Source organism: Diabrotica virgifera, chromosome 4 (genome assembly GCF_917563875.1).
Source record: "Diabrotica virgifera virgifera chromosome 4, PGI_DIABVI_V3a".
Lineage (NCBI taxonomy): Eukaryota > Metazoa > Arthropoda > Insecta > Coleoptera > Chrysomelidae > Diabrotica > Diabrotica virgifera.
This window is the reverse complement of record NC_065446.1, coordinates 216,009,545-216,036,236: the sequence shown is the minus strand read 5'-3', so window position 1 is coordinate 216,036,236 and position 26,692 is coordinate 216,009,545. Positions and strand designations below refer to the sequence as shown.

The 26,692-nt window shown below is 32.0% G+C and overlaps 1 protein-coding gene across 6 annotated transcripts in view; it reads right to left on the bottom strand.

Annotated features, from left to right (window-relative positions):
- Positions 1–25,938, bottom strand: part of LOC126883294 (molybdenum cofactor sulfurase 3) — a 167,854-nt gene extending 141,916 nt beyond the window's left edge. For 2 of the 6 annotated variants that reach the window (XM_050648649.1, XM_050648654.1), the window contains exon 1: positions 25,198–25,938. In XM_050648649.1, the coding sequence (XP_050504606.1) occupies positions 25,198–25,279 (82 nt within the window). In that variant the 5' untranslated portion in view covers positions 25,280–25,938. Of the gene's footprint in view, positions 1–23,982; positions 24,093–24,209; positions 24,297–25,197 lie in introns of those variants that run through there. The other 4 variants (XM_050648651.1, XM_050648652.1, XM_050648650.1 and 1 more) reach the window with 3 other exon arrangements.
- Positions 25,939–26,692: the final 754 nt, after the last annotated feature.

Below are 26,692 nucleotides of genomic sequence, written 5' to 3'. Positions count from 1 at the left end.
AGCAAAAGATACATACAATCCTAAATTTTCAATTTTTTATCTCAGACCGTTATTTTTTAATAGCCATTTAAATATTTTACATCTATATATATAAAAGAAAGTCGAGGTTGTGTTAGTTACACCATTTATAACTCGAGAACGACTGAACAGATTTTTATGAAATTTTACATGTATATTCTAGCGGTCTGGGAATAGGATAATATGGAGTTTCATACCCGTACGTCATAAGGGGTGTTGCCCCCCCTGATATATTTTTTTAATTTTTGGAAAAACCGTTTTTTACTATTTTTATGAGATGTAGAAGCAAAAGATACATACAATCCTAAATTTTCAATTTTTTATCTCAGACCGTTATTTTTTAATAGCCATTTAAATATTTTACATCTATATATATATAAAAGAAAGTCGAGGTTGTGTTAGTTACACCATTTATAACTCGAGAACGACTGAACAGATTTTTATGAAATTTTACATGTATATTCTAGCGGTCTGGGAATAGGATAATATGGAGTTTCATACCCGTACGTCATAAGGGGTGTTGCCCCCCCTGATATATTTTTTTAATTTTTGGAAAAACCGTTTTTTACTATTTTTATGAGATGTAGAAGCAAAAGATACATACAATCCTAAATTTTCAATTTTTTATCTCAGACCGTTATTTTTTAATAGCCATTTAAATATTTTACATCTATATATATAAAAGAAAGTCGATGTTGTGTTAGTTACACCATTTATAACTCGAGAACGACTGAACAGATTTTTATGAAATTTTACATGTATATTCTAGCGGTCTGGGAATAGGATAATATGGAGTTTCATACCCGTACGTCATAAGGGGTGTTGCCCCCCTTGATATATTTTTTTAATTTTTGGAAAAACCGTTTTTTACTATTTTTATGAGATGTAGAAGCAAGAGATACATACAATCCTAAATTTTCAATTTTTTATCTCAGACCGTTATTTTTTAATAGCCATTTAAATATTTTACATCTATATATATAAAAGAAAGTCGAGGTTGTGTTAGTTACACCATTTATAACTCGAGAACGACTGAACAGATTTTTATGAAATTTTACATGTATATTCTAGCGGTCTGGGAATAGGATAATATGGAGTTTCATACCCGTACGTCATAAAGGGTGTTGCCCCCCCTGATATATTTTTTTAATTTTTGGAAAAACCGTTTTTTACTATTTTTATGAGATGTAGAAGCAAAAGATACATACAATCCTAAATTTTCAATTTTTTATCTCAGACCGTTATTTTTTAATAGCCATTTAAATATTTTACATCTATATATATAAAAGAAAGTCGATGTTGTGTTAGTTACACCATTTATAACTCGAGAACGACTGAACAGATTTTTATGAAATTTTACATGTATATTCTAGCGGTCTGGGAATAGGATAATATGGAGTTTCATACCCGTACGTCATAAGGGGTGTTGCCCCCCTTGATATATTTTTTTAATTTTTGGAAAAACCGTTTTTTACTATTTTTATGAGATGTAGAAGCAAAAGATACATACAATCCTAAATTTTCAATTTTTTATCTCAGACCGTTATTTTTTAATAGCCATTTAAATATTTTACATCTATATATATAAAAGAAAGTCGAGGTTGTGTTAGTTACACCATTTATAACTCGAGAACGACTGAACAGATTTTTATGAAATTTTACATGTATATTCTAGCGGTCTGGGAATAGGAGAATATGGAGTTTCATACCCGTACGTCATAAGGGGTGTTGCCCCCCTTGATATATTTTTTTAATTTTTGGAAAAACCGTTTTTTACTATTTTTATGAGATGTAGAAGCAAAAGATACATACAATCCTAAATTTTCAATTTTTTATCTCAGACCGTTATTTTTTAATAGCCATTTAAATATTTTACATCTATATATATAAAAGAAAGTCGAGGTTGTGTTAGTTACACCATTCTCGAGAACGACTGAACAGATTTTTATGAAATTTTACATGTATATTCTAGCGGTCTGGGAATAGGATAATATGGAGTTTCATACCCGTACGTCATAAGGGGTGTTGCCCCCCCTGATATATTTTTTTAATTTTTGGAAAAACCGTTTTTTACTATTTTTATGAGATGTAGAAGCAAAAGATACATACAATCCTAAATTTTCAATTTTTTATCTCAGACCGTTATTTTTTAATAGCCATTTAAATATTTTACATCTATATATATAAAAGAAAGTCGATGTTGTGTTAGTTACACCATTTATAACTCGAGAACGACTGAACAGATTTTTATGAAATTTTACATGTATATTCTAGCGGTCTGGGAATAGGATAATATGGAGTTTCATACCCGTACGTCATAAAAGGTGTTGCCCCCCTTGATATATTTTTTTAATTTTTGGAAAAACCGTTTTTTATTATTTTTATGAGATGTAGAAGCAAAAGATACATACAATCCTAAATTTTCAATTTTTTATCTCAGACCGTTATTTTTTAATAGCCATTTAAATATTTTACATCTATATATATAAAAGAAAGTCGAGGTTGTGTTAGTTACACCATTTATAACTCGAGAACGACTGAACAGATTTTTATGAAATTTTACATGTATATTCTAGCGGTCTGGGAATAGGATAATATGGAGTTTCATACCCGTACGTCATAAGGGGTGTTGCCCCCCCTGATATATTTTTTTAATTTTTGGAAAAACCGTTTTTTACTATTTTTATGAGATGTAGAAGCAAAAGATACATACAATCCTAAATTTTCAATTTTTTATCTCAGACCGTTATTTTTTAATAGCCATTTAAATATTTTACATCTATATATATATAAAAGAAAGTCGAGGTTGTGTTAGTTACACCATTTATAACTCGAGAACGACTGAACAGATTTTTATGAAATTTTACATGTATATTCTAGCGGTCTGGGAATAGGATAATATGGAGTTTCATACCCGTACGTCATAAGGGGTGTTGCCCCCCCTGATATATTTTTTTAATTTTTGGAAAAACCGTTTTTTACTATTTTTATGAGATGTAGAAGCAAAAGATACATACAATCCTAAATTTTCAATTTTTTATCTCAGACCGTTATTTTTTAATAGCCATTTAAATATTTTACATCTATATATATAAAAGAAAGTCGATGTTGTGTTAGTTACACCATTTATAACTCGAGAACGACTGAACAGATTTTTATGAAATTTTACATGTATATTCTAGCGGTCTGGGAATAGGATAATATGGAGTTTCATACCCGTACGTCATAAGGGGTGTTGCCCCCCTTGATATATTTTTTTAATTTTTGGAAAAACCGTTTTTTACTATTTTTATGAGATGTAGAAGCAAGAGATACATACAATCCTAAATTTTCAATTTTTTATCTCAGACCGTTATTTTTTAATAGCCATTTAAATATTTTACATCTATATATATAAAAGAAAGTCGAGGTTGTGTTAGTTACACCATTTATAACTCGAGAACGACTGAACAGATTTTTATGAAATTTTACATGTATATTCTAGCGGTCTGGGAATAGGATAATATGGAGTTTCATACCCGTACGTCATAAAGGGTGTTGCCCCCCCTGATATATTTTTTTAATTTTTGGAAAAACCGTTTTTTACTATTTTTATGAGGTGTAGAAGCAAAAGATACATACAATCCTAAATTTTCAATTTTTTATCTCAGACCGTTATTTTTTAATAGCCATTTAAATATTTTACATCTATATATATAAAAGAAAGTCGATGTTGTGTTAGTTACACCATTTATAACTCGAGAACGACTGAACAGATTTTTATGAAATTTTACATGTATATTCTAGCGGTCTGGGAATAGGATAATATGGAGTTTCATACCCGTACGTCATAAGGGGTGTTGCCCCCCTTGATATATTTTTTTAATTTTTGGAAAAACCGTTTTTTACTATTTTTATGAGATGTAGAAGCAAAAGATACATACAATCCTAAATTTTCAATTTTTTATCTCAGACCGTTATTTTTTAATAGCCATTTAAATATTTTACATCTATATATATAAAAGAAAGTCGAGGTTGTGTTAGTTACACCATTTATAACTCGAGAACGACTGAACAGATTTTTATGAAATTTTACATGTATATTCTAGCGGTCTGGGAATAGGATAATATGGAGTTTCATACCCGTACGTCATAAGGGGTGTTGCCCCCCCTGATATATTTTTTTAATTTTTGGAAAAACCGTTTTTTACTATTTTTATGAGATATAGAAGCAAAAGATACATACAATCCTAAATTTTCAATTTTTTATCTCAGATCGTTATTTTTTAATAGCCATTTAAATATTTTACATCTATATATATAAAAGAAAGTCGATGTTGTGTTAGTTACACCATTTATAACTCGAGAACGACTGAACAGATTTTTATGAAATTTTACATGTATATTCTAGCGGTCTGGGAATAGGATAATATGGAGTTTCATACCCGTACGTCATAAGGGGTGTTGCCCCCCTTGATATATTTTTTTAATTTTTGGAAAAACCGTTTTTTACTATTTTTATGAGATGTAGAAGCAAAAGATACATACAATCCTAAATTTTCAATTTTTTATCTCAGACCGTTATTTTTTAATAGCCATTTAAATATTTTACATCTATATATATAAAAGAAAGTCGAGGTTGTGTTAGTTACACCATTCTCGAGAACGACTGAACAGATTTTTATGAAATTTTACATGTATATTCTAGCGGTCTGGGAATAGGATAATATGGAGTTTCATACCCGTACGTCATAAGGGGTGTTGCCCCCCCTGATATATTTTTTTAATTTTTGGAAAAACCGTTTTTTACTATTTTTATGAGATGTAGAAGCAAAAGATACATACAATCCTAAATTTTCAATTTTTTATCTCAGACCGTTATTTTTTAATAGCCATTTAAATATTTTACATCTATATATATAAAAGAAAGTCGATGTTGTGTTAGTTACACCATTTATAACTCGAGAACGACTGAACAGATTTTTATGAAATTTTACATGTATATTCTAGCGGTCTGGGAATAGGATAATATGGAGTTTCATACCCGTACGTCATAAAAGGTGTTGCCCCCCTTGATATATTTTTTTAATTTTTGGAAAAACCGTTTTTTATTATTTTTATGAGATGTAGAAGCAAAAGATACATACAATCCTAAATTTTCAATTTTTTATCTCAGACCGTTATTTTTTAATAGCCATTTAAATATTTTACATCTATATATATAAAAGAAAGTCGAGGTTGTGTTAGTTACACCATTTATAACTCGAGAACGACTGAACAGATTTTTATGAAATTTTACATGTATATTCTAGCGGTCTGGGAATAGGATAATATGGAGTTTCATACCCGTACGTCATAAGGGGTGTTGCCCCCCCTGATATATTTTTTTAATTTTTGGAAAAACCGTTTTTTACTATTTTTATGAGATGTAGAAGCAAAAGATACATACAATCCTAAATTTTCAATTTTTTATCTCAGACCGTTATTTTTTAATAGCCATTTAAATATTTTACATCTATATATATATATAAAAGAAAGTCGAGGTTGTGTTAGTTACACCATTTATAACTCGAGAACGACTGAACAGATTTTTATGAAATTTTACATGTATATTCTAGCGGTCTGGGAATAGGATAATATGGAGTTTCATACCCGTACGTCATAAGGGGTGTTGCCCCCCCTGATATATTTTTTTAATTTTTGGAAAAACCGTTTTTTACTATTTTTATGAGATGTAGAAGCAAAAGATACATACAATCCTAAATTTTCAATTTTTTATCTCAGACCGTTATTTTTTAATAGCCATTTAAATATTTTACATCTATATATATAAAAGAAAGTCGATGTTGTGTTAGTTACACCATTTATAACTCGAGAACGACTGAACAGATTTTTATGAAATTTTACATGTATATTCTAGCGGTCTGGGAATAGGATAATATGGAGTTTCATACCCGTACGTCATAAGGGGTGTTGCCCCCCTTGATATATTTTTTTAATTTTTGGAAAAACCGTTTTTTACTATTTTTATGAGATGTAGAAGCAAGAGATACATACAATCCTAAATTTTCAATTTTTTATCTCAGACCGTTATTTTTTAATAGCCATTTAAATATTTTACATCTATATATATAAAAGAAAGTCGATGTTGTGTTAGTTACACCATTTATAACTCGAGAACGACTGAACAGATTTTTATGAAATTTTACATGTATATTCTAGCGGTCTGGGAATAGGATAATATGGAGTTTCATACCCGTACGTCATAAAAGGTGTTGCCCCCCTTGATATATTTTTTTAATTTTTGGAAAAACCGTTTTTTATTATTTTTATGAGATGTAGAAGCAAAAGATACATACAATCCTAAATTTTCAATTTTTTATCTCAGACCGTTATTTTTTAATAGCCATTTAAATATTTTACATCTATATATATAAAAGAAAGTCGAGGTTGTGTTAGTTACACCATTTATAACTCGAGAACGACTGAACAGATTTTTATGAAATTTTACATGTATATTCTAGCGGTCTGGGAATAGGATAATATGGAGTTTCATACCCGTACGTCATAAGGGGTGTTGCCCCCCCTGATATATTTTTTTAATTTTTGGAAAAACCGTTTTTTACTATTTTTATGAGATGTAGAAGCAAAAGATACATACAATCCTAAATTTTCAATTTTTTATCTCAGACCGTTATTTTTTAATAGCCATTTAAATATTTTACATCTATATATATATAAAAGAAAGTCGAGGTTGTGTTAGTTACACCATTTATAACTCGAGAACGACTGAACAGATTTTTATGAAATTTTACATGTATATTCTAGCGGTCTGGGAATAGGATAATATGGAGTTTCATACCCGTACGTCATAAGGGGTGTTGCCCCCCCTGATATATTTTTTTAATTTTTGGAAAAACCGTTTTTTACTATTTTTATGAGATGTAGAAGCAAAAGATACATACAATCCTAAATTTTCAATTTTTTATCTCAGACCGTTATTTTTTAATAGCCATTTAAATATTTTACATCTATATATATAAAAGAAAGTCGATGTTGTGTTAGTTACACCATTTATAACTCGAGAACGACTGAACAGATTTTTATGAAATTTTACATGTATATTCTAGCGGTCTGGGAATAGGATAATATGGAGTTTCATACCCGTACGTCATAAGGGGTGTTGCCCCCCTTGATATATTTTTTTAATTTTTGGAAAAACCGTTTTTTACTATTTTTATGAGATGTAGAAGCAAGAGATACATACAATCCTAAATTTTCAATTTTTTATCTCAGACCGTTATTTTTTAATAGCCATTTAAATATTTTACATCTATATATATAAAAGAAAGTCGATGTTGTGTTAGTTACACCATTTATAACTCGAGAACGACTGAACAGATTTTTATGAAATTTTACATGTATATTCTAGCGGTCTGGGAATAGGATAATATGGAGTTTCATACCCGTACGTCATAAGGGGTGTTGCCCCCCTTGATATATTTTTTTAATTTTTGGAAAAACCGTTTTTTACTATTTTTATGAGATGTAGAAGCAAAAGATACATACAATCCTAAATTTTCAATTTTTTATCTCAGACCGTTATTTTTTAATAGCCATTTAAATATTTTACATCTATATATATAAAAGAAAGTCGAGGTTGTGTTAGTTACACCATTTATAACTCGAGAACGACTGAACAGATTTTTATGAAATTTTACATGTATATTCTAGCGGTCTGGGAATAGGATAATATGGAGTTTCATACCCGTACGTCATAAGGGGTGTTGCCCCCCCTGATATATTTTTTTAATTTTTGGAAAAACCGTTTTTTACTATTTTTATGAGATGTAGAAGCAAAAGATACATACAATCCTAAATTTTCAATTTTTTATCTCAGACCGTTATTTTTTAATAGCCATTTAAATATTTTACATCTATATATATAAAAGAAAGTCGAGGTTGTGTTAGTTACACCATTTATAACTCGAGAACGACTGAACAGATTTTTATGAAATTTTACATGTATATTCTAGCGGTCTGGGAATAGGATAATATGGAGTTTCATACCCGTACGTCATAAGGGGTGTTGCCCCCCCTGATATATTTTTTTAATTTTTGGAAAAACCGTTTTTTACTATTTTTATGAGATGTAGAAGCAAAAGATACATACAATCCTAAATTTTCAATTTTTTATCTCAGATCGTTATTTTTTAATAGCCATTTAAATATTTTACATCTATATATATATAAAAGAAAGTCGATGTTGTGTTAGTTACACCATTTATAACTCGAGAACGACTGAACAGATTTTTATGAAATTTTACATGTATATTCTAGCGGTCTGGGAATAGGATAATATGGAGTTTCATACCCGTACGTCATAAGGGGTGTTGCCCCCCTTGATATATTTTTTTAATTTTTGGAAAAACCGTTTTTTACTATTTTTATGAGATGTAGAAGCAAAAGATACATACAATCCTAAATTTTCAATTTTTTATCTCAGACCGTTATTTTTTAATAGCCATTTAAATATTTTACATCTATATATATAAAAGAAAGTCGAGGTTGTGTTAGTTACACCATTCTCGAGAACGACTGAACAGATTTTTATGAAATTTTACATGTATATTCTAGCGGTCTGGGAATAGGATAATATGGAGTTTCATACCCGTACGTCATAAGGGGTGTTGCCCCCCCTGATATATTTTTTTAATTTTTGGAAAAACCGTTTTTTACTATTTTTATGAGATGTAGAAGCAAAAGATACATACAATCCTAAATTTTCAATTTTTTATCTCAGACCGTTATTTTTTAATAGCCATTTAAATATTTTACATCTATATATATAAAAGAAAGTCGATGTTGTGTTAGTTACACCATTTATAACTCGAGAACGACTGAACAGATTTTTATGAAATTTTACATGTATATTCTAGCGGTCTGGGAATAGGATAATATGGAGTTTCATACCCGTACGTCATAAAAGGTGTTGCCCCCCTTGATATATTTTTTTAATTTTTGGAAAAACCGTTTTTTATTATTTTTATGAGATGTAGAAGCAAAAGATACATACAATCCTAAATTTTCAATTTTTTATCTCAGACCGTTATTTTTTAATAGCCATTTAAATATTTTACATCTATATATATAAAAGAAAGTCGAGGTTGTGTTAGTTACACCATTTATAACTCGAGAACGACTGAACAGATTTTTATGAAATTTTACATGTATATTCTAGCGGTCTGGGAATAGGATAATATGGAGTTTCATACCCGTACGTCATAAGGGGTGTTGCCCCCCCTGATATATATTTTTTTAATTTTTGGAAAAACCGTTTTTTACTATTTTTATGAGATGTAGAAGCAAAAGATACATACAATCCTAAATTTTCAATTTTTTATCTCAGACCGTTATTTTTTAATAGCCATTTAAATATTTTACATCTATATATATATAAAAGAAAGTCGAGGTTGTGTTAGTTACACCATTTATAACTCGAGAACGACTGAACAGATTTTTATGAAATTTTACATGTATATTCTAGCGGTCTGGGAATAGGATAATATGGAGTTTCATACCCGTACGTCATAAGGGGTGTTGCCCCCCCTGATATATTTTTTTAATTTTTGGAAAAACCGTTTTTTACTATTTTTATGAGATGTAGAAGCAAAAGATACATACAATCCTAAATTTTCAATTTTTTATCTCAGACCGTTATTTTTTAATAGCCATTTAAATATTTTACATCTATATATATAAAAGAAAGTCGATGTTGTGTTAGTTACACCATTTATAACTCGAGAACGACTTAACAGATTTTTATGAAATTTTACATGTATATTCTAGCGGTCTGGGAATAGGATAATATGGAGTTTCATACCCGTACGTCATAAGGGGTGTTGCCCCCCTTGATATATTTTTTTAATTTTTGGAAAAACCGTTTTTTACTATTTTTATGAGATGTAGAAGCAAGAGATACATACAATCCTAAATTTTCAATTTTTTATCTCAGACCGTTATTTTTTAATAGCCATTTAAATATTTTACATCTATATATATAAAAGAAAGTCGAGGTTGTGTTAGTTACACCATTTATAACTCGAGAACGACTGAACAGATTTTTATGAAATTTTACATGTATATTCTAGCGGTCTGGGAATAGGATAATATGGAGTTTCATACCCGTACGTCATAAAGGGTGTTGCCCCCCCTGATATATTTTTTTAATTTTTGGAAAAACCGTTTTTTACTATTTTTATGAGATGTAGAAGCAAAAGATACATACAATCCTAAATTTTCAATTTTTTATCTCAGACCGTTATTTTTTAATAGCCATTTAAATATTTTACATCTATATATATAAAAGAAAGTCGATGTTGTGTTAGTTACACCATTTATAACTCGAGAACGACTGAACAGATTTTTATGAAATTTTACATGTATATTCTAGCGGTCTGGGAATAGGATAATATGGAGTTTCATACCCGTACGTCATAAGGGGTGTTGCCCCCCTTGATATATTTTTTTAATTTTTGGAAAAACCGTTTTTTACTATTTTTATGAGATGTAGAAGCAAAAGATACATACAATCCTAAATTTTCAATTTTTTATCTCAGACCGTTATTTTTTAATAGCCATTTAAATATTTTACATCTATATATATAAAAGAAAGTCGAGGTTGTGTTAGTTACACCATTTATAACTCGAGAACGACTGAACAGATTTTTATGAAATTTTACATGTATATTCTAGCGGTCTGGGAATAGGATAATATGGAGTTTCATACCCGTACGTCATAAGGGGTGTTGCCCCCCCTGATATATTTTTTTAATTTTTGGAAAAACCGTTTTTTACTATTTTTATGAGATGTAGAAACAAAAGATACATACAATCCTAAATTTTCAATTTTTTATCTCAGACCGTTATTTTTTAATAGCCATTTAAATATTTTACATCTATATAAAAATTCGCCGGTCGCAGTGTTTGTTACCATACTCCTCCGAAACGACTTAACCGATTTTTATGAAATTTTGCAGGTATATTGGACTGTACTGGGAGTAGGTTGCTGTCTATATTTCATACCCGTATGTCATTAGGGGGTTGCCCATGACGCCGTAACTCTCACAATAATGACGTGAAAAATATGAAATTAAGTAGGTAGACTCCTTGCTGAATTCCGAGCAGAACCGTACTAAAATTTTTTGTCTAGCACAATCGGTGTCCGAAATACAATATCTCAAGCCGTAGGAATATTCTGAGGACAGAAGAAGAACGAGCGACAAATTTCATAGAAGAGAAGTGGCACAGTTTAACTTTGGGACTCAAATTGGGCAAAATATGAATTTTTTAATTTTGCGAAATTTTCAAAAAATATCTCTAAACGGAACCGTAAGCAGGAGAAAAATTCTGAGCACACGAAAAGAACAAGCAGCAAATTATAAAATTTTATTTAATTTTAATTCATTTTGTTTAATTTTATTTAGTTTAAGTATTTTATTTATTTTTGTTTATTTTATAAAATTTTATTTAATTTTAATTCATTTTGTTTAATTTTATTTAGTTTAAGTATTTTATTTATTTTTGTTTATTTTATTTTATTTCATTTTATTAAATTTTATTTATTTTTATTAGACTATATTTTCTTTTATTTAATTTTATTATTATTTTTTAATTTATTTATTATTTTTATTTAATTCTTTTTTAACTTTATTTAATTGTATTTAAGTTAATATGATTTTATTTATTTGTATTTAATTTTATTCAGTTTTTTTTATTTTTATTTACGTTTATTCAATTTCATTTAATTTTAATTTACTTCATTTACTTTTTATTTAATTTTAATTGAATTTAATTTTATTTAATCAACACCTATAGACTTGGAATCTCCCCGAACCTAATAATAAATAGATGGTTGTTTTGAATGTAGATATAATAAAGCTGTTATATTCATTATAAGATAAACAAATTTAAGATTGTAACTGTTGCACTACAAACTTTATTTTGTTACTTCTAACTAAACTTTATTATTTCAAACATCATGTGTAATTAATTAAAAATAATAATAAAACCTCATTCACATCGAGCATTTTTGTTTATTAATTACGAATTCCTTTTGTTAATTTTAAGTTTATTGTATACAACAGTTTGTTTTTATCTATTGAGGCAGTACGAAGTCTGCCGGGTCAGCTAGTTACTCCAATATATGTACTTTGTACTTTACGTAACAGACTTAGATGTGTATATTTAGCCTTATAGAACTCGATACTTCTTAATTCCCCCTTCTAGTATGTTTCAAGATTTTGGACTTTTACTTTGGGAACTTACGTTGAGCTCTAAAGTTGAAGTCCATTCTATAACAACAGTCACAGCCTGTTGCATTCTATCTCTGACTGTGATTATTATTCGCATAGCTCAGGATATGATGAGCCTACCTATCAACCCATCCATGAAAATATTTCACAAGGGAGGAGATAAAATTCCCCCTATGGACAGCCTCTAGCTACTTGTGCCGACCCTGTATACCCATTCTTCACTATAACATCACCTCTTGATTTTCATGTACTCCATTCTCTGTACGAGCTAGTGCAGTGCCGTTTCTGTAGAGTCCGGTTCGCTAAGCATACTATCGAACTTTTAACTAATTAATACACCATCCCTAATTGGGATGGTCACAACCTCGAGCTTAGCTCGGCTCTTCGAGCTCAAGCCGGTTTGTTTCTTTTGAGTCAAGCTTCGATCTGAACCAAATTTTTTTCGAACCAAGCCGAGCTTTCCTTAACGAGCTTGTCAACATTTCAGCTAATACTTAACACTTTTTATAATTCATTTATTTCTGCTACAACTAATACTTTTGAGAATAAGTAATTAATTTGAGAAAACTCGAATATCTGGGTCACCTGATGAGAGGACATAAATACGCATTACTTCAAAATATAATGCAACAAAAAGTAGAAGGAAAACGTAATCCAGGCCGTAGAATATTGTCATGATTGCGGAATTTGAGAGAGTGGTTTGGCTGCACCATTAATGGACTTTTTAGGTCAGCTGTAAACAAAGTCAGGATAGCGTTGATGATTTCCAATCTCCGATAGGAGTGGCACAAGAAGAAGAAGAAGTAATTCAGACTAAAAATATGTATTTTCAATATACAGTGTATCCGTAAAATATGGAATAAATTTTAGCCGAGCCGACACGAGCTACGAGCTCAATCTGCAGCTCGAAGTTCAAGCCGAGCTTCCATCACGAGCTCAAGTTTGTCCAAAGCTCGGCTCGGCTAGACTCGAGTCCATCCCTAATCCCTAATGTGCCTATCGAGCAACTTCTTTAGAGTTTTCAGTAGGAATGACATCAGACATCGGTCTCAAGTACTTAGCTATTTCCGGTCTAGTTTTGCCATTGAGTATAAATGCCAGTCTTATTAGCCTTCATGCTTTTGGTATGTACCCCAGTCTTAAGTTAGCCTGTAATACAATGCATACTTTTTTGTACATAAGGGTATGTGTTTTGTACATAAGGTTATGCCCCTTCTGTAGAAGTATTGGATAACTGGCTCAAATGAGCTCATTTTATTCTGTCCTCATTCACCACGCCAGTGGTTCCTAGAACCATAAGTCAAGGTTTTCACTACAATCTGCTGCCATGTATTTAGTGGTATCAGTTTTGTTTTAGGCTCAGTAAAGTTCACCCTGAAAAGTTATTTTAGGGTCTCTTCATCATTCTGAGTGTACTCACCTGACTGCTTTGAGAGAACTTTATAGAGTCTTGATATTCCTGCAGTATGTTCTATCTCCTCGCAATGCCTTCACTATTCCTCCATTTTCCTCCTATATTCCTCATTCAGATATTCTTCACCAAGTTTTTTCGCCATTTCTCTCGTCCACTGTTTCTACTAGAGGCAACTAATTTTTACTCTCCTTCCTTAAAGCTCATACCACAGCTTCATAGCAATTACAGGATATTCGTGCTGTCTAAATGTGTAATACTCGTAAACTCTGTAAATATGTATAAGGGTTGCCAAAATCGTGATAATTATACCTTTTACAAATGAATAAAGAACAATTTTTTACGAATATACTATTTTATGCACGCTCAATTACTAAAATTTATATCACCATAATATGCTCAATTCATTTACCATTAATATTATAGGCGCCATTATTCAAAAACTTCAAACTGCTCTTTTATTTTCAGTTTTAAGAATCAGTCGACTGTTGTAAATTGTAGTACGACACGTGTACGTGACACCTCAGATCGATCTTTTTAAGGGATGTCAAAACTGTCGAAGTAATTTTAGTATACGAGAATACTATAATAGGTTTACGATTAAATGATATATTAGTAGTTTCTAATATAACTCACTACTATTTGTTGGTTGGATTTTATTTACCAGGTTATTCATAACTAGAGCTCGGGAAATATGCACTTAAAAAACCCTAAAATATTGTAACAATCAAACGAGCGATTCGTATTTATATACGACTTTAATAATTTATTTATACAAGTTTATTTTACAAATCTCTAGCTTAAACTAAACCTATTTACAAAATCCGTTCCTATTTATAGCCCAGCCGTTATTTCTCGAAGATTCTGCCCATCTCGAGTTATTGTCCCGACCTTCGGAGAACTGCTCGTCTTCTGCCTCGCTACATCGCGTCTTATCTAGAAAGATCGACTTAGAATGCGTGTGTGAAGATGGGATGGGACCTGTTATACGAGGGTCGGTCAAAAGTAATCTTTTGTTACACTGCTCCCCTTTTAAGATCTCAGCGTCCCGATCAGCAACTCTAGATGGCCCAGGATGGCGGAATCTACAGGACTCTCCAGCTCTACATACACCCCTAGAAAAAAAGTAAAAGTCTACTGTCTTTGAAGGGTATGACATCTTCGGGTTCATGCAGCACACAGTAATTCGTACGCCAGTTTCTCTGAAGACCACTTCAAGCATGCTTCTCACAATCTTCCAATCCAGATTTTCTATCGAGAATCATATTGATCTTTTATTCTGTCACTGGCTATCTGGATGTGTTGTCGGGCAAGTTCATGAATGTTGTTCATTCGTAACTTCAGGCGGTCGACTTATTCTTCACCTGCAACATGTTCGTCGGAAGGTCTGCAGCCAAACTTTAGGTCGCAGGGCAAACGAACTTTACGACCCAACATCAGGCAGGTTGGTGTCTGACCTGTAGTTTCATTCACGGTCGAGCGGTAGGCCATCAGGAATAAATGAATGTGTTGGTCCAATCTCGCTGATGTTCAAATACAACTTTGGATGTTTACCCATCGTTCGGTTCATCCTCTCGACCATTCCATCTAATTGAGGATGCAGGGGTGTCGTTCTGGTCTTATTGACACCAATCAATTTACAAACGTTTTGGAAAAGGGGCGACTCAAAGTTTCGCCCTTGGTCGGAATGGATCTCCAAGGGAACATTAAATCGACTGAATAATTCTTTAACAAGTACCTCTGGAACGGTAGCAGCTTCTTGATTCGGTAATGCATAGGCCTCGGTCCATTTCGTAAAATAATCCATGGCTACCAGGATATATTTATTTCCAGCATCGGTTTCCGGAAATGGACCTGCAATGTCAATCGTTACTCTTTCCATAGGACTACCAATGTTGTACTGTCTCATGGGTGCTTTTTTACCAACTGGACCATTACTGGATGCACACAGTTCACATTTCTGGCACCATTTTCGTACATCATCTTTACAGTTCACCCAATAGAACCGTTCTCGAACCTTTTGCAAAGTCTTCGTAATACCAAAGTGTCCACCTGATGTACCGTCATGCAACAGCTGACGCAATACTTCTGACACTTTACTTTTAGGTATAATCAACTGAAGCTTAGATTCTGTACCACCATCGTTCTCAAAGGTTCTGTACAGAAGATCATCTTTTAGTACCAGGCAATTCCATTGGCTCCAGTAGGCCTTGACTTCCGGACTACATGCACTAATGCTTTGCCAACTAGGTCTCTCACCTTGACGCATCCAATCCAATATTCTCTTTATACATGGATCATCCTCTTGGGCGTCTTGTAACTGTTGGGGCTGCCATTGCTAATTAACGACGGTGGTTCGTCTCACAGGGCAACATTTAATGTGCCTAGGTAGCCTAGAACTATATTTAAAATGGATTACAAAATTTGCGGACATTGTGACAAAGACGAAGCCAAGTGTATAAAAACGTTTTAAAATCAATTTTTTCGGCCCGGGTAGGCATTATTTTAGGTTCGTTGGATCATTGTGAACAAAAAAGGTCTTTTGTAATTTTTCTCTAAAGCTAATCGTTTTCGAGTTATAAACAATTTAAATCTGAAAAAAAAACGAAAAATGACGATTTTCTAGGTTCAAAAACACAAGTAAAAAAAATAATTTGTGAAATTACAAAATACCTAAATTCAAGATCAAGCCTTCTTCGATCAGATACCTATAAGCATGTTTGGCACGATTTATTCTAAAATATTGTTTTTATTATATGTAATTATTAATGAAGCGCATATGAGAGAACGGGCTATCGGGCTGCATTAACAACTAAAAAATAATTATTTTAAAATGAAACAAGACCAAATTGCTTATCGGTAAGTGATAAAATAAGGCTTGAACTTGAATTTAGGCACTTCGTAGTTTCAAAAGTAATATTTTTGACTTGTGTTTTTGAACCTAGAAAATCGTCATTTTTCGACTTTTTCAGTTTTATATTATTTATAACTCGGAAACGATTAACTTTAGAAAATTACAACAGAACTTTTTTGTTCACAATCAACCAAGGAACCTAAAGTGATGTCTACCCGGGCCGAAAAAAATGATTTTTATAAATTGTTTAATTTTTTTAAATAAATGTAGCAACAATTCCGAAAAATAATCATTATCCCTTAAGAATTCCAAAATGCAAGAAATTTCCATTTCCATTCAAGTTCCATTTGAAATAAGAAAGTTCGTTAGATTTCCAGAAAAACGGACGATTTCACAACAATGTAATTGCCACTATAATATCGGCCGCATTAAAAGACCCTCACCCACCAAAATCCATAAAAATCGTTCTAGCAGTTTCCGAGAAATTACCGTGTTGTCAGACTTTTTCGCAACCCTGTATATAGCGATTAAAGAGATCCATAAAACCGATTTAAAGTTAAAACCTCTACTAAACAATTTGCGGTTTATTCTATCTTATGATATTTCTTTTTTTCTCAATTGTTGTTTGCTAAACCATAACAGTAACTATAAACATGCAGAGCGATTGTCGGTGCTCCAGTTTCTTCCAGATATCCAGAATAGCGTATAAACTGATTACGACGAAATCTCAGCGACCATTTTCCACATCTATTATTGGATATAAAACGATTGAAAATGTTGTTTGCAAATAGCGAAACTAAACAATAATTAGATACGGTATCAGTTTAAATATAACTCCCCCTCTGGTAGTTGCTGAGTGAATTGAGTAGCTCAGCAACTATTAGTGCCGGTCCCAAGCCCGGATAAAGGAGGAGGGTTTGCGCTATGAAGGGCATCCGGCAGTAAAAACCTTGCTAAAACCATGGAAGAAAGGAATATGGAAAAAAATTTAGAGGGTAGGGCGTTACTTGTAAGCGACGTGCAGTTGCGGCCTTTCCGAACCGAACTTAGAGGATGGAAGGAGCTGAAGAAACTATAGTTCAGAGAAATAAGGAAAAAAAATATCCTGTTGGTGACACAACCCCCTCCAGGCCGAAGCTAAATTTTTTGAGTAGTAGGGACATCTATAATAGTGTTTCCCAACCGGTGGGTCGCGATCCACTAGTGGGTCTTAGTCTTAAGCAGATTTCAGGTGGGTTACGGCGCGCGTGGCTCTTACAGTAGCTGAGTACATTATATCATCATGGGTGAGGGATGGGTCGCGAATATGAAAAAACATCAGAAGGTGGGTCGCCAGACATAAAAGGTTGGGAACCACTGACTATAATAATAACCTATATGTTTCCTCCAGCCGATTTTGATGATATACATAGTTATAAACAAATGAAGATAAAAAAACAGTAAATTTTCGCTTTTTTCGTCTATTACCAAAAAGTTAGGCATTTCAAACAAATTTGAGAGTAAGAAATTCATAAATTGTATAAAAAACTTCAATATGGCGGTCGCTGAATATGTCTATCCTTATTGGTTGCTTAGAAAATTGCAAAATAAATAATTAATTTTGAGTTTTTATAAATATTCATAACTTATGTAAAAATTAACTTAGAACCTTCTTATTACACGAAATGCTGTGATTTATGGTGCTTAAACCATACCCTAAATTTCAAAGCAATCGGTCAAATAGTTTAAAGGTTATTTAATTTGTTTATCCCAAATTAATTTTTTTTGCAACACTATAAGTCAGAAAATGATGAAGTTACAGTAATAATTTGTATAGTTTATGAAAGAAGAAGATTTACACTATTAATTTAATTAAAAAAAATGACAAAAAATAATTCTAAATATTGCAAAATGATTTTGCAAGAACATATGAATTAAAAAAAGGGGGGGGCTAACTTCGTTCTATTAAGTAAAATCTAAAAGCAGTACAAATTTTCTTTTCGATCAATCTGAATGATAAATGTTGTTCTGAAGCTATTTCCTTGTGGCATTTTTATCATTAACTATTTAGATGGAAAATAAGTCACAATGAAATCGAAAAAATAATTTTATTAACGTTTCGAAGCCCAAATCGGGTTTAGTTGTCAAAATACAAAATAGTACTAAATTAAACAAAAATGTTGTTGCCAAGCAAAAAAATTCTTCTAATAATTTATTTAATCTGATTCATTTATATTGGCAATTCAGACGTAAATTTTACATTTTAAAGTAGAATACTTTAAAATGATATCGCCAATATTTATGAGTTGCATTCCTGGGACGACTTTTCTAAAAGATAGTTCACTCGATTACATGAAATCAATCTCAACTCAAGAATATCCGTCACAAAAAAATTATAGAATGTGATCTGTCTTTAAAAAGACAACCAAATGCAACGATGACAGTCAAATTCTCGCGTTAGAGATTCCATAGTAAATCACTAGGGAAAACCAGGAAAATCGTAAGTATTTGGTCTTGCATTTAATTTACTTTCAAATACCAAATTCTGACTTTAATATGCTTAAATTATAAATAATATTAATAATACATAGGTATGCAATAACTAATACTAAAATATAAAATTTGTACTAACTCGATATGTTATCGACTTACTAATCGTGGTATTTTCTTTCTATTGACTTCCTCTTTCAGTATGGGTAACCACATCCTACTGCATTCTACCGAGGAATTTGCGACACAATTGGTTTCATTTAGCATAATTAGAGCCCCTTCTTTGAGTTTTCTCTTTTTACTATCTGATTCTTTGAGGACTATACTTGAATCTCTCCACTGAACTCTATGTTATATTGATATATTTAATATTTATCGTTTATAAATAAGGAATTTTCAAGATTGGATCGAATGGAACAGAACAACTTAGAACGGGATCCTACAACATTCACAAGAAATAATACGAGGAAAATATCAATACCATATTTATACAAAAGGACTATCCGAGAAACTTAAAACAATAGGAAATAAATTCAACATTTCAACAACATTCAAAACAACAAACACATTGAGATCTGTTCTATCTAAAACTAAACCTAACAATTAACAAGACAGAACAAAGAATTGAAATTATAAAATACCTTGTGAATGCGAACAATTTTATTTTATTTAGGTGAAACATCAACACCATTAAACGTTAGAATAAGTGAACATCAGTCTTATATTAAAAATAGAGAATTTGATAGATCTCAAATATGTCAACACGCATGGGATAATGAACATAGAGTTCAGTGGAGAGATTCAAGTATAGTCCTCAAAGAATCAGATAGTAAAAAGAGAAAAATCAAAGAAGTGGCTCTAATTATGCTAAATGAAACCAATTGTGTCGCAAATTCCTCGGTAGAATGCAGTAGGATGTGGTTACCCATACTAAAAGAGGAAGTCAATAGAAAGAAAATACCACGATTAGTAAGTCAATAACATATCGAGTTAGTACAAATTTTATATTTTAGTATTACTTATTGTATACCTATGTATTATTAATATTATTTATAATTTAAACATATTAAAGTCAGAATTTGGTATTTGTTTTTGAAAGTAAATTAAATGTAAGACCAAATACTTACGATGTCCGGATAGTATCACGAGGTTTTTTCCTGGTTTTCCCACGTGATTTACTATGGAATCTCTAACGCGAGAATTTGACTGTCATCGTTGCATTTGGTTGACTTTTTAAAGACAGATCACATGCTTTAATTTTTTTGTGACGGATATTCTTGAGTTGGAATTGCTTTCATGTAATCGAATGAACTATCTTTTAGTAAAGTCGTCCCAGGAACGCAGCTCATAAATATTGGCGATATGATTTTAAAGTCTTCTACTTTAAAATATATAATATACGTCTGAATTGCCAATAAAAATGAGTCAGATTAAATAAATTATTAGAAGAATTTTTTTACTTAGCATCAACATTTTTGTTTAATTTAGTAGTATTTTGTATTTTGACAACGAAACCCGATTTGGGCTTCGAAACGTTCATAAAATTATTTTTTCAATTTAATTGTGGCTTATTTCCCATCTAAATAGTTTACTGAATGATAAAATTCTTAAAATCTGCTCAAAAGTCAACATTAAAGCAATAAAAAATTCACGGAAAGCAACTGCAGAAATACAGAAGAAAATATAGTGTCATCAATTAATCGGTATCATAATAAAAATATTTAGGAAGACAGAAAAACAAAAAGCAAATGGTAAATATTTTTTCTAATAATATTTCCTTTTTCAAATATAGTGCAACCAATTTTCTTTTACTTCAAATTTCAGAGTTCAATTTTTTCAACGCGACTTCGTTTTTTGTGGTATTATTTAGCATCATCTTTACTAATTCCTAGTTTGGCCCCTAATTTCCAAGTACATAATTGGTTTCTCTTTATTGTACTAAAGGTTTGTTTGAATATCTTTAATCCCTTTGGTGAAAAAATTTAGAGAGTTTCTGATCTTTTACTGTAAAATCTTTCTGAGTATTTTCTTGTTTAATTCTGTGTCTTTTTAGTATGCACTTGTCCTGTAATTTATAGCATCTCTTCTGTTTTCAATACCCTGCTCCTTTATCGAAAGTTGGCGATCATATTGGCAATAATCACTTTGTTCACGGCAACTCTAAACAGATTAGCGGTGGGCTCTTGGTATCACTCCCTAAAATTTCGGAGCCAGGATGTTCTTCTTCGGCTTGGGCCCCTTCTTCCGACGATCTTGCTCTGTATTATGAGGTGTAGAAGGTTATACCTATCTGAGCAGGCGCGGATACAGGGGGGAGGTCTGCGGGTCTATGTCCCCCCTATTGTATTTAGTATATAAGTATTTTTTTATTACTTATTATTTTTTTTTCTGTTAACTCTAAACTTTAAGCCATCAGTACAACACTAAATTACACGACAACCGCTTCCAAAGTATTAAAAGGAGCCATAAAATCAAATAAAACACCCTTCTCTGAAAAATAATCTGCAGGCGCATTTGTTTGGGTACCAGTGGAACCATAAACAACGGAACTATTTTTCTCAATTCAAAGTATAACAAAAATGATATTTTAAAATGCAAATACATTACACTGTGTATAAACCTCATCTCATGAAAAGTCACGTTTCAAATTTGCGATACAACAAAGATATAAAAATTTGTATTTTACTAGACAATCCATGCGTACCTACCCATTGATGGTAGAAAGGTTAATCTTTATGGTAAAGAACGACCAGTGAGATTAACTGTCGTGAATTGTCTATCAATCCTTTTGATACCGTAGGTATCTGGGATTATATAGTGTATTTTATCCTTAGAGTAACTGTGAGTCGTACGGCTAAATCTGAAAAATATAATATTTGATGAGGTAAGTCTGGCCCCCCTATTATGAATTTCTAGATCCGCGCCTGTATCTGGGTGTGTCATTACATTACATGGCCGAAATATTGTAACTTTTGAATTTTTATTGTTTTTGTTATCTCTGTGCTCTTAAACATTTAGTCATAGTCTTTAATTTATAGCATACTCGTAACAATTCTATTCTTATAAAAAATTTATATGTCAGGGATGGCCAAATTCCTTGATAGTCCGAGCAATTTTTGAAAATTTGAAATTTTTCGCGAGCCGCAATTAAACCATTATTTAAAAAGTGTAAAAAATGTATTAAATTTTTCTCTCAGTGCAGATGGATTTGGATTTCATGCATTTTAAAGTTTTTAAATGGTCACGAATTTAAATGGTTAACATTGTTGTTTCAAATATGCAAATATTATAATTCTAAAAGCAGCCTTTACTATTTCAGGATACTTCATCATCCTTTCATCTTTTTCTGGGACGGCCTACTCATCTTCTACTGACTGGTCATCAAAAATTACTGTATTTAACCTCCACTCTCCTGTCAATTCATCTCTTTGAAGGCCAAATATCATTCTGAACACTTTCCTTTCAAAAACCAGCAGCATATTGATTTCCCGCTGATGGAGAGGCCATGTTTCACTTCCATAATTTAATAATTGGGCGAATAATTTGCAAGCATGATCTTAATTTAGATTGTCTTTTTAGCAGCTTAGATCTTAATAATGATAATATCGAGTAATATAATGCTTACTCCACGTAGCTATCCTAGATATTTAAACGCTTTTACTACATCGAAGTTGTCGTCAATAATAGTTATGTTCTGCCTAACTCTTGATCTTGGTTTTTAGTTACTAGCATGTATTTCGCCCTATTTTCATTTACTCGAAGGCACAGACTACCCCGCTTCTTCCTTGAGTTGTAAAAACACCTCTCTCACGTCCCTTGTAGAATGAGCGACAGCCCCTAGATCATCAGCAAAGGCAAACAATAGTTTTGATCATCGATTCGCAAATCCTCCTGTCAGCTCAGATGATATTTTAATTATTACATATTCCAAGGACAAATTGAATAACAACGGTGATACGGGGTCTCCTTATCTAAGACTTGATATTACACTTAGTCTTTTATATTTGTTTTCAGTAATTTAAGACATTTAACACAAAAATTAAAAGTAATTCAGGTACATCTATTGAGAGCCACAAATAGTCCGCGAGCCAGAAATAGTCCGCGAGCCACAGTTTGGCCACCCCTGGTATATGTATTTATATATCCTTGGACTGCAAAATGTCAAACGAAGAAGTGTTAAGAAGAATTGGACATGGCAGAAAGCTTATGAACACAATTAAAATAAGAAAAACATCATATCTGGGCCACATACTTCGTAACGATAAATACTTTCTGCTACACGTCATCATGCAAGGAAGAGTAGAGGGGAAAAAAGGGTTGGGAAGCAAGAAAAAATCTTGGCTGAGGAATATCAGAGATTGGAGTAACCTCAGTGTTGAACAGATATTTCACGTTGCAAAAGACAGAGAAGCGTTTAAAGAAGTGATCGCCAACCATCGTTAGAAGACGGCACAAGAAGAAGAAGAATTTATATTAGAAAAATACAATTAATTTAACCTTTTTTGTTTTCATTATTTTATATTACTATCGTAAGTCACAAGTGTAACTTAGATAAAGTAATTCTTTTAATACTTTTACAAAATAGTTGATCAGACGGGATTTATTTTTTCATAAGTATAAACCGAGGCCCCAAAATAAATTAAAAAAATGTTGTTGACTAATACAATAATAGATTTATGATTGGTTTAAGTTTCATTGTTTTATGTTACTAGATTATTAGAACAAATAAGGTAAAATAATAATTTTAAACTAACAATGCAATTGATAAGGAAACACTTTTTTAACATGGACACTTTACAAACAAAAGATTTTGTAGTAAAAATTGAATATGAAAAGATTTTCTGCCGATTTTGTAAAAACTGGGATATGTATGATGTAATATTTAACATGTCTATTAAGCTACAATAACTATTTCATAAGGGAGCTATGAGACTTACCCCATATTTTATTACTATTTTATTGCTAATTTATTATGCAAATTAAACATTTATTGCTTCAACCCCTTCAGAGAAACAGGTGGATATTGTAACTTAATATTAAGCTACCATACCCAACACTCATAATTCAGAAACGAATGTAGATAGAAGGTTGCTTCCGGCGACATATTTTATTGCTAATTAATTGCTGAAAGAATTACAAAAAATACAAGAATTTACAAACTCACCCCCTTCAACCCCTACCGTTATCATCATTCCCCGGATTTCACAAAAATTTAAAATAACCAGTTTAAAGATCTAAAACCAAGCGGGTATTTTTTGCTAATTGCTGCAGGTCTACGCCAAAAATGAATTTTTTGCTTCATCCCCTAACGAGCGCCAATGGCTACTGCGGTTTAATACTTAAGCTGCAATACCCACCACTCATATTTCAGGAACGAAAGCAGATACAGAGTCTCTTCCGGCGGCATTATTTATTGCTAAATAATTGCTGAAAAATGGGCTATACAAGCATTTACAAACTCACCCCCTCCAACCCCTACCGTTATTATCATTCTCTGGATTTCACAAAAAGTGAAAATAACCAGTTTAAAGATCTAGAACCAAGTGGGTATTCAGAAACTCCGGATGCGACCCTCTATCTACTTTCCTTCCTGAAATATGAGTGTTGGGTAGTGTAGCTCAAGTATTACACCGCAATAGCCATTGTTGCTCGTTAGGGGATCAAGCAAGAAATTCATTTTTGGCGTAGACCTGCAGCAATAAATTAGCAAAAAATATTCACCTGGTTTTAGGTATTTAAACTGGTTATTTTCACTTTTTGCGAAATCCGGGAAATGATGATAACGGTACGGGTTGGAGGGGGTGAGTGTGTAAATTCTTGTATACCTCATTTTCCGCAATTAATTAGAAATAAAATATGCCGCCGGAAGCGACCCTCTACCTATTTTCGTTCCAGAAATATGAGTGTTGGGTATTGTAGCTTAAGTATAAAACCGCAGTAGCCATTGTTGCTCGTTAGGGGGTGAAGCAAAAAATTTATTTTTGGCGTAGACCTGCAACAATTAATTAGCAAAAAATCTCCGCTTCACTTCACTAGATCAAGTTTGCTAAACAAATAATAGTACATAAACTTACACCAGCTGATTACTAGTAAACAATATTCTATGATAATGTTATCTATATTATAGATATAAGTACTAAAATAATACTCACTGTCGATTCTTTTAAATTCACTTGCGATATTTTCTTCTTGCTTTTTCGAATACACGGCTTCGTATTTTAAGAAATCCTCCATGTCGACGCGATGACCCACTATACACTATGTACATATAACAAACACAACACTTTCACCAGATCACGGGAATTTTATTAATAACGATAACTTTATCATCAATGAGGGATATACCTCTACAATAAGATAAGACACGAAGCTAATCCAAAATATTTATGTGCGATACTCTCAAAATGCCTTGCGATTGTCAATAAAGTGTTGTTAAGAATAGTGTTGTTTAAGTAAGACTTGTTTGTCGCAATAATTGGAGACTACGTCGCGTGTTAGTTAATAGTTGTTGTATTGTTGAGTGTGGAGAAACTGTTTTCAGAATTCACAAGCGTAAAATTTATTATACAAGGTCGACTGCTTATCCCAATTTATATAAAAATTTGTTTGCCGAAATTTATCATATAAATGTGAGATTATACCGCATTTCTTAATATGTGATAGTGCGGTCGTCTCAGTGTCAGGCCCGCCGAGAGGGGGGTACAGCCGGTACATTTTACCGGGGCCCGGCGATGTAAGGGGCCCGGCGTCGGTCGACCAGACCAAAGACGTACTTTTTTCCGTTTTTTTGTTCCTCACTTTATGTGCATAATGCGTTTAGTTAATACTCGGTTACATTTAATCATGACCTTTACCTCTATTTTGAAATATAGGGAATAGTGCGACTGATAATTTTGAGCCCGACGCAATATTTCGCTGTGAAATATTTAATACGAGCATGAAATCAGAGTTATGCCTATTCCCAGTCCGGTAGAATACACGTGTAAAATTTCATAAAAATCTGTTAAGCCGTTCTCGAGTTATTAACGGTGAAACTAACATAATAATCCGGTCAACTTAGACATCAAAATGCTTGGCAAATAACAAAAATTGCCGGAGAGCCAAATTTTGGTGGAGAGCTAGGGTATACCATAACAAATAAAGTTTAAAAAGTCCCCATCGATCCCATGTGTGCGTCAAAAGTGATTCGGGGTCAAAGATCAAAATTTGAGATTTTTTGGATTTTTTTCGAAAACGGTAAGTTTTATCAAAAAAAAACCTCAAACCAAAGTTGTAGATCTTAACATTCTCTACAAAAATTGTCGTTACAATTTTTTTCCTAAGAGTCACCATTCCTGAGATATCGCGATTTTAAAAGTTACTTTATACATTATATGTACATATAAGCCACGTATATACATATGTGGCCCTTAAGACAAGTATAAATGCCTATTTGTGTCTCTTTTATATAGTATATTATACTATTCTGAAAATATTTCTTCAAAAGGTAATCAGTCCCAAACTGAATTTCCTCTATCCACGTGGCCTTGAAAAACATTTGGCTATACCATTGTTTAAAAAAGAACAGATTGTCTATTATAGGCAATGGCTACAGTATTGTCCATAGGTCTGGTTCATAATATTATCTGTTTCTTTTAGTGCTAAAGG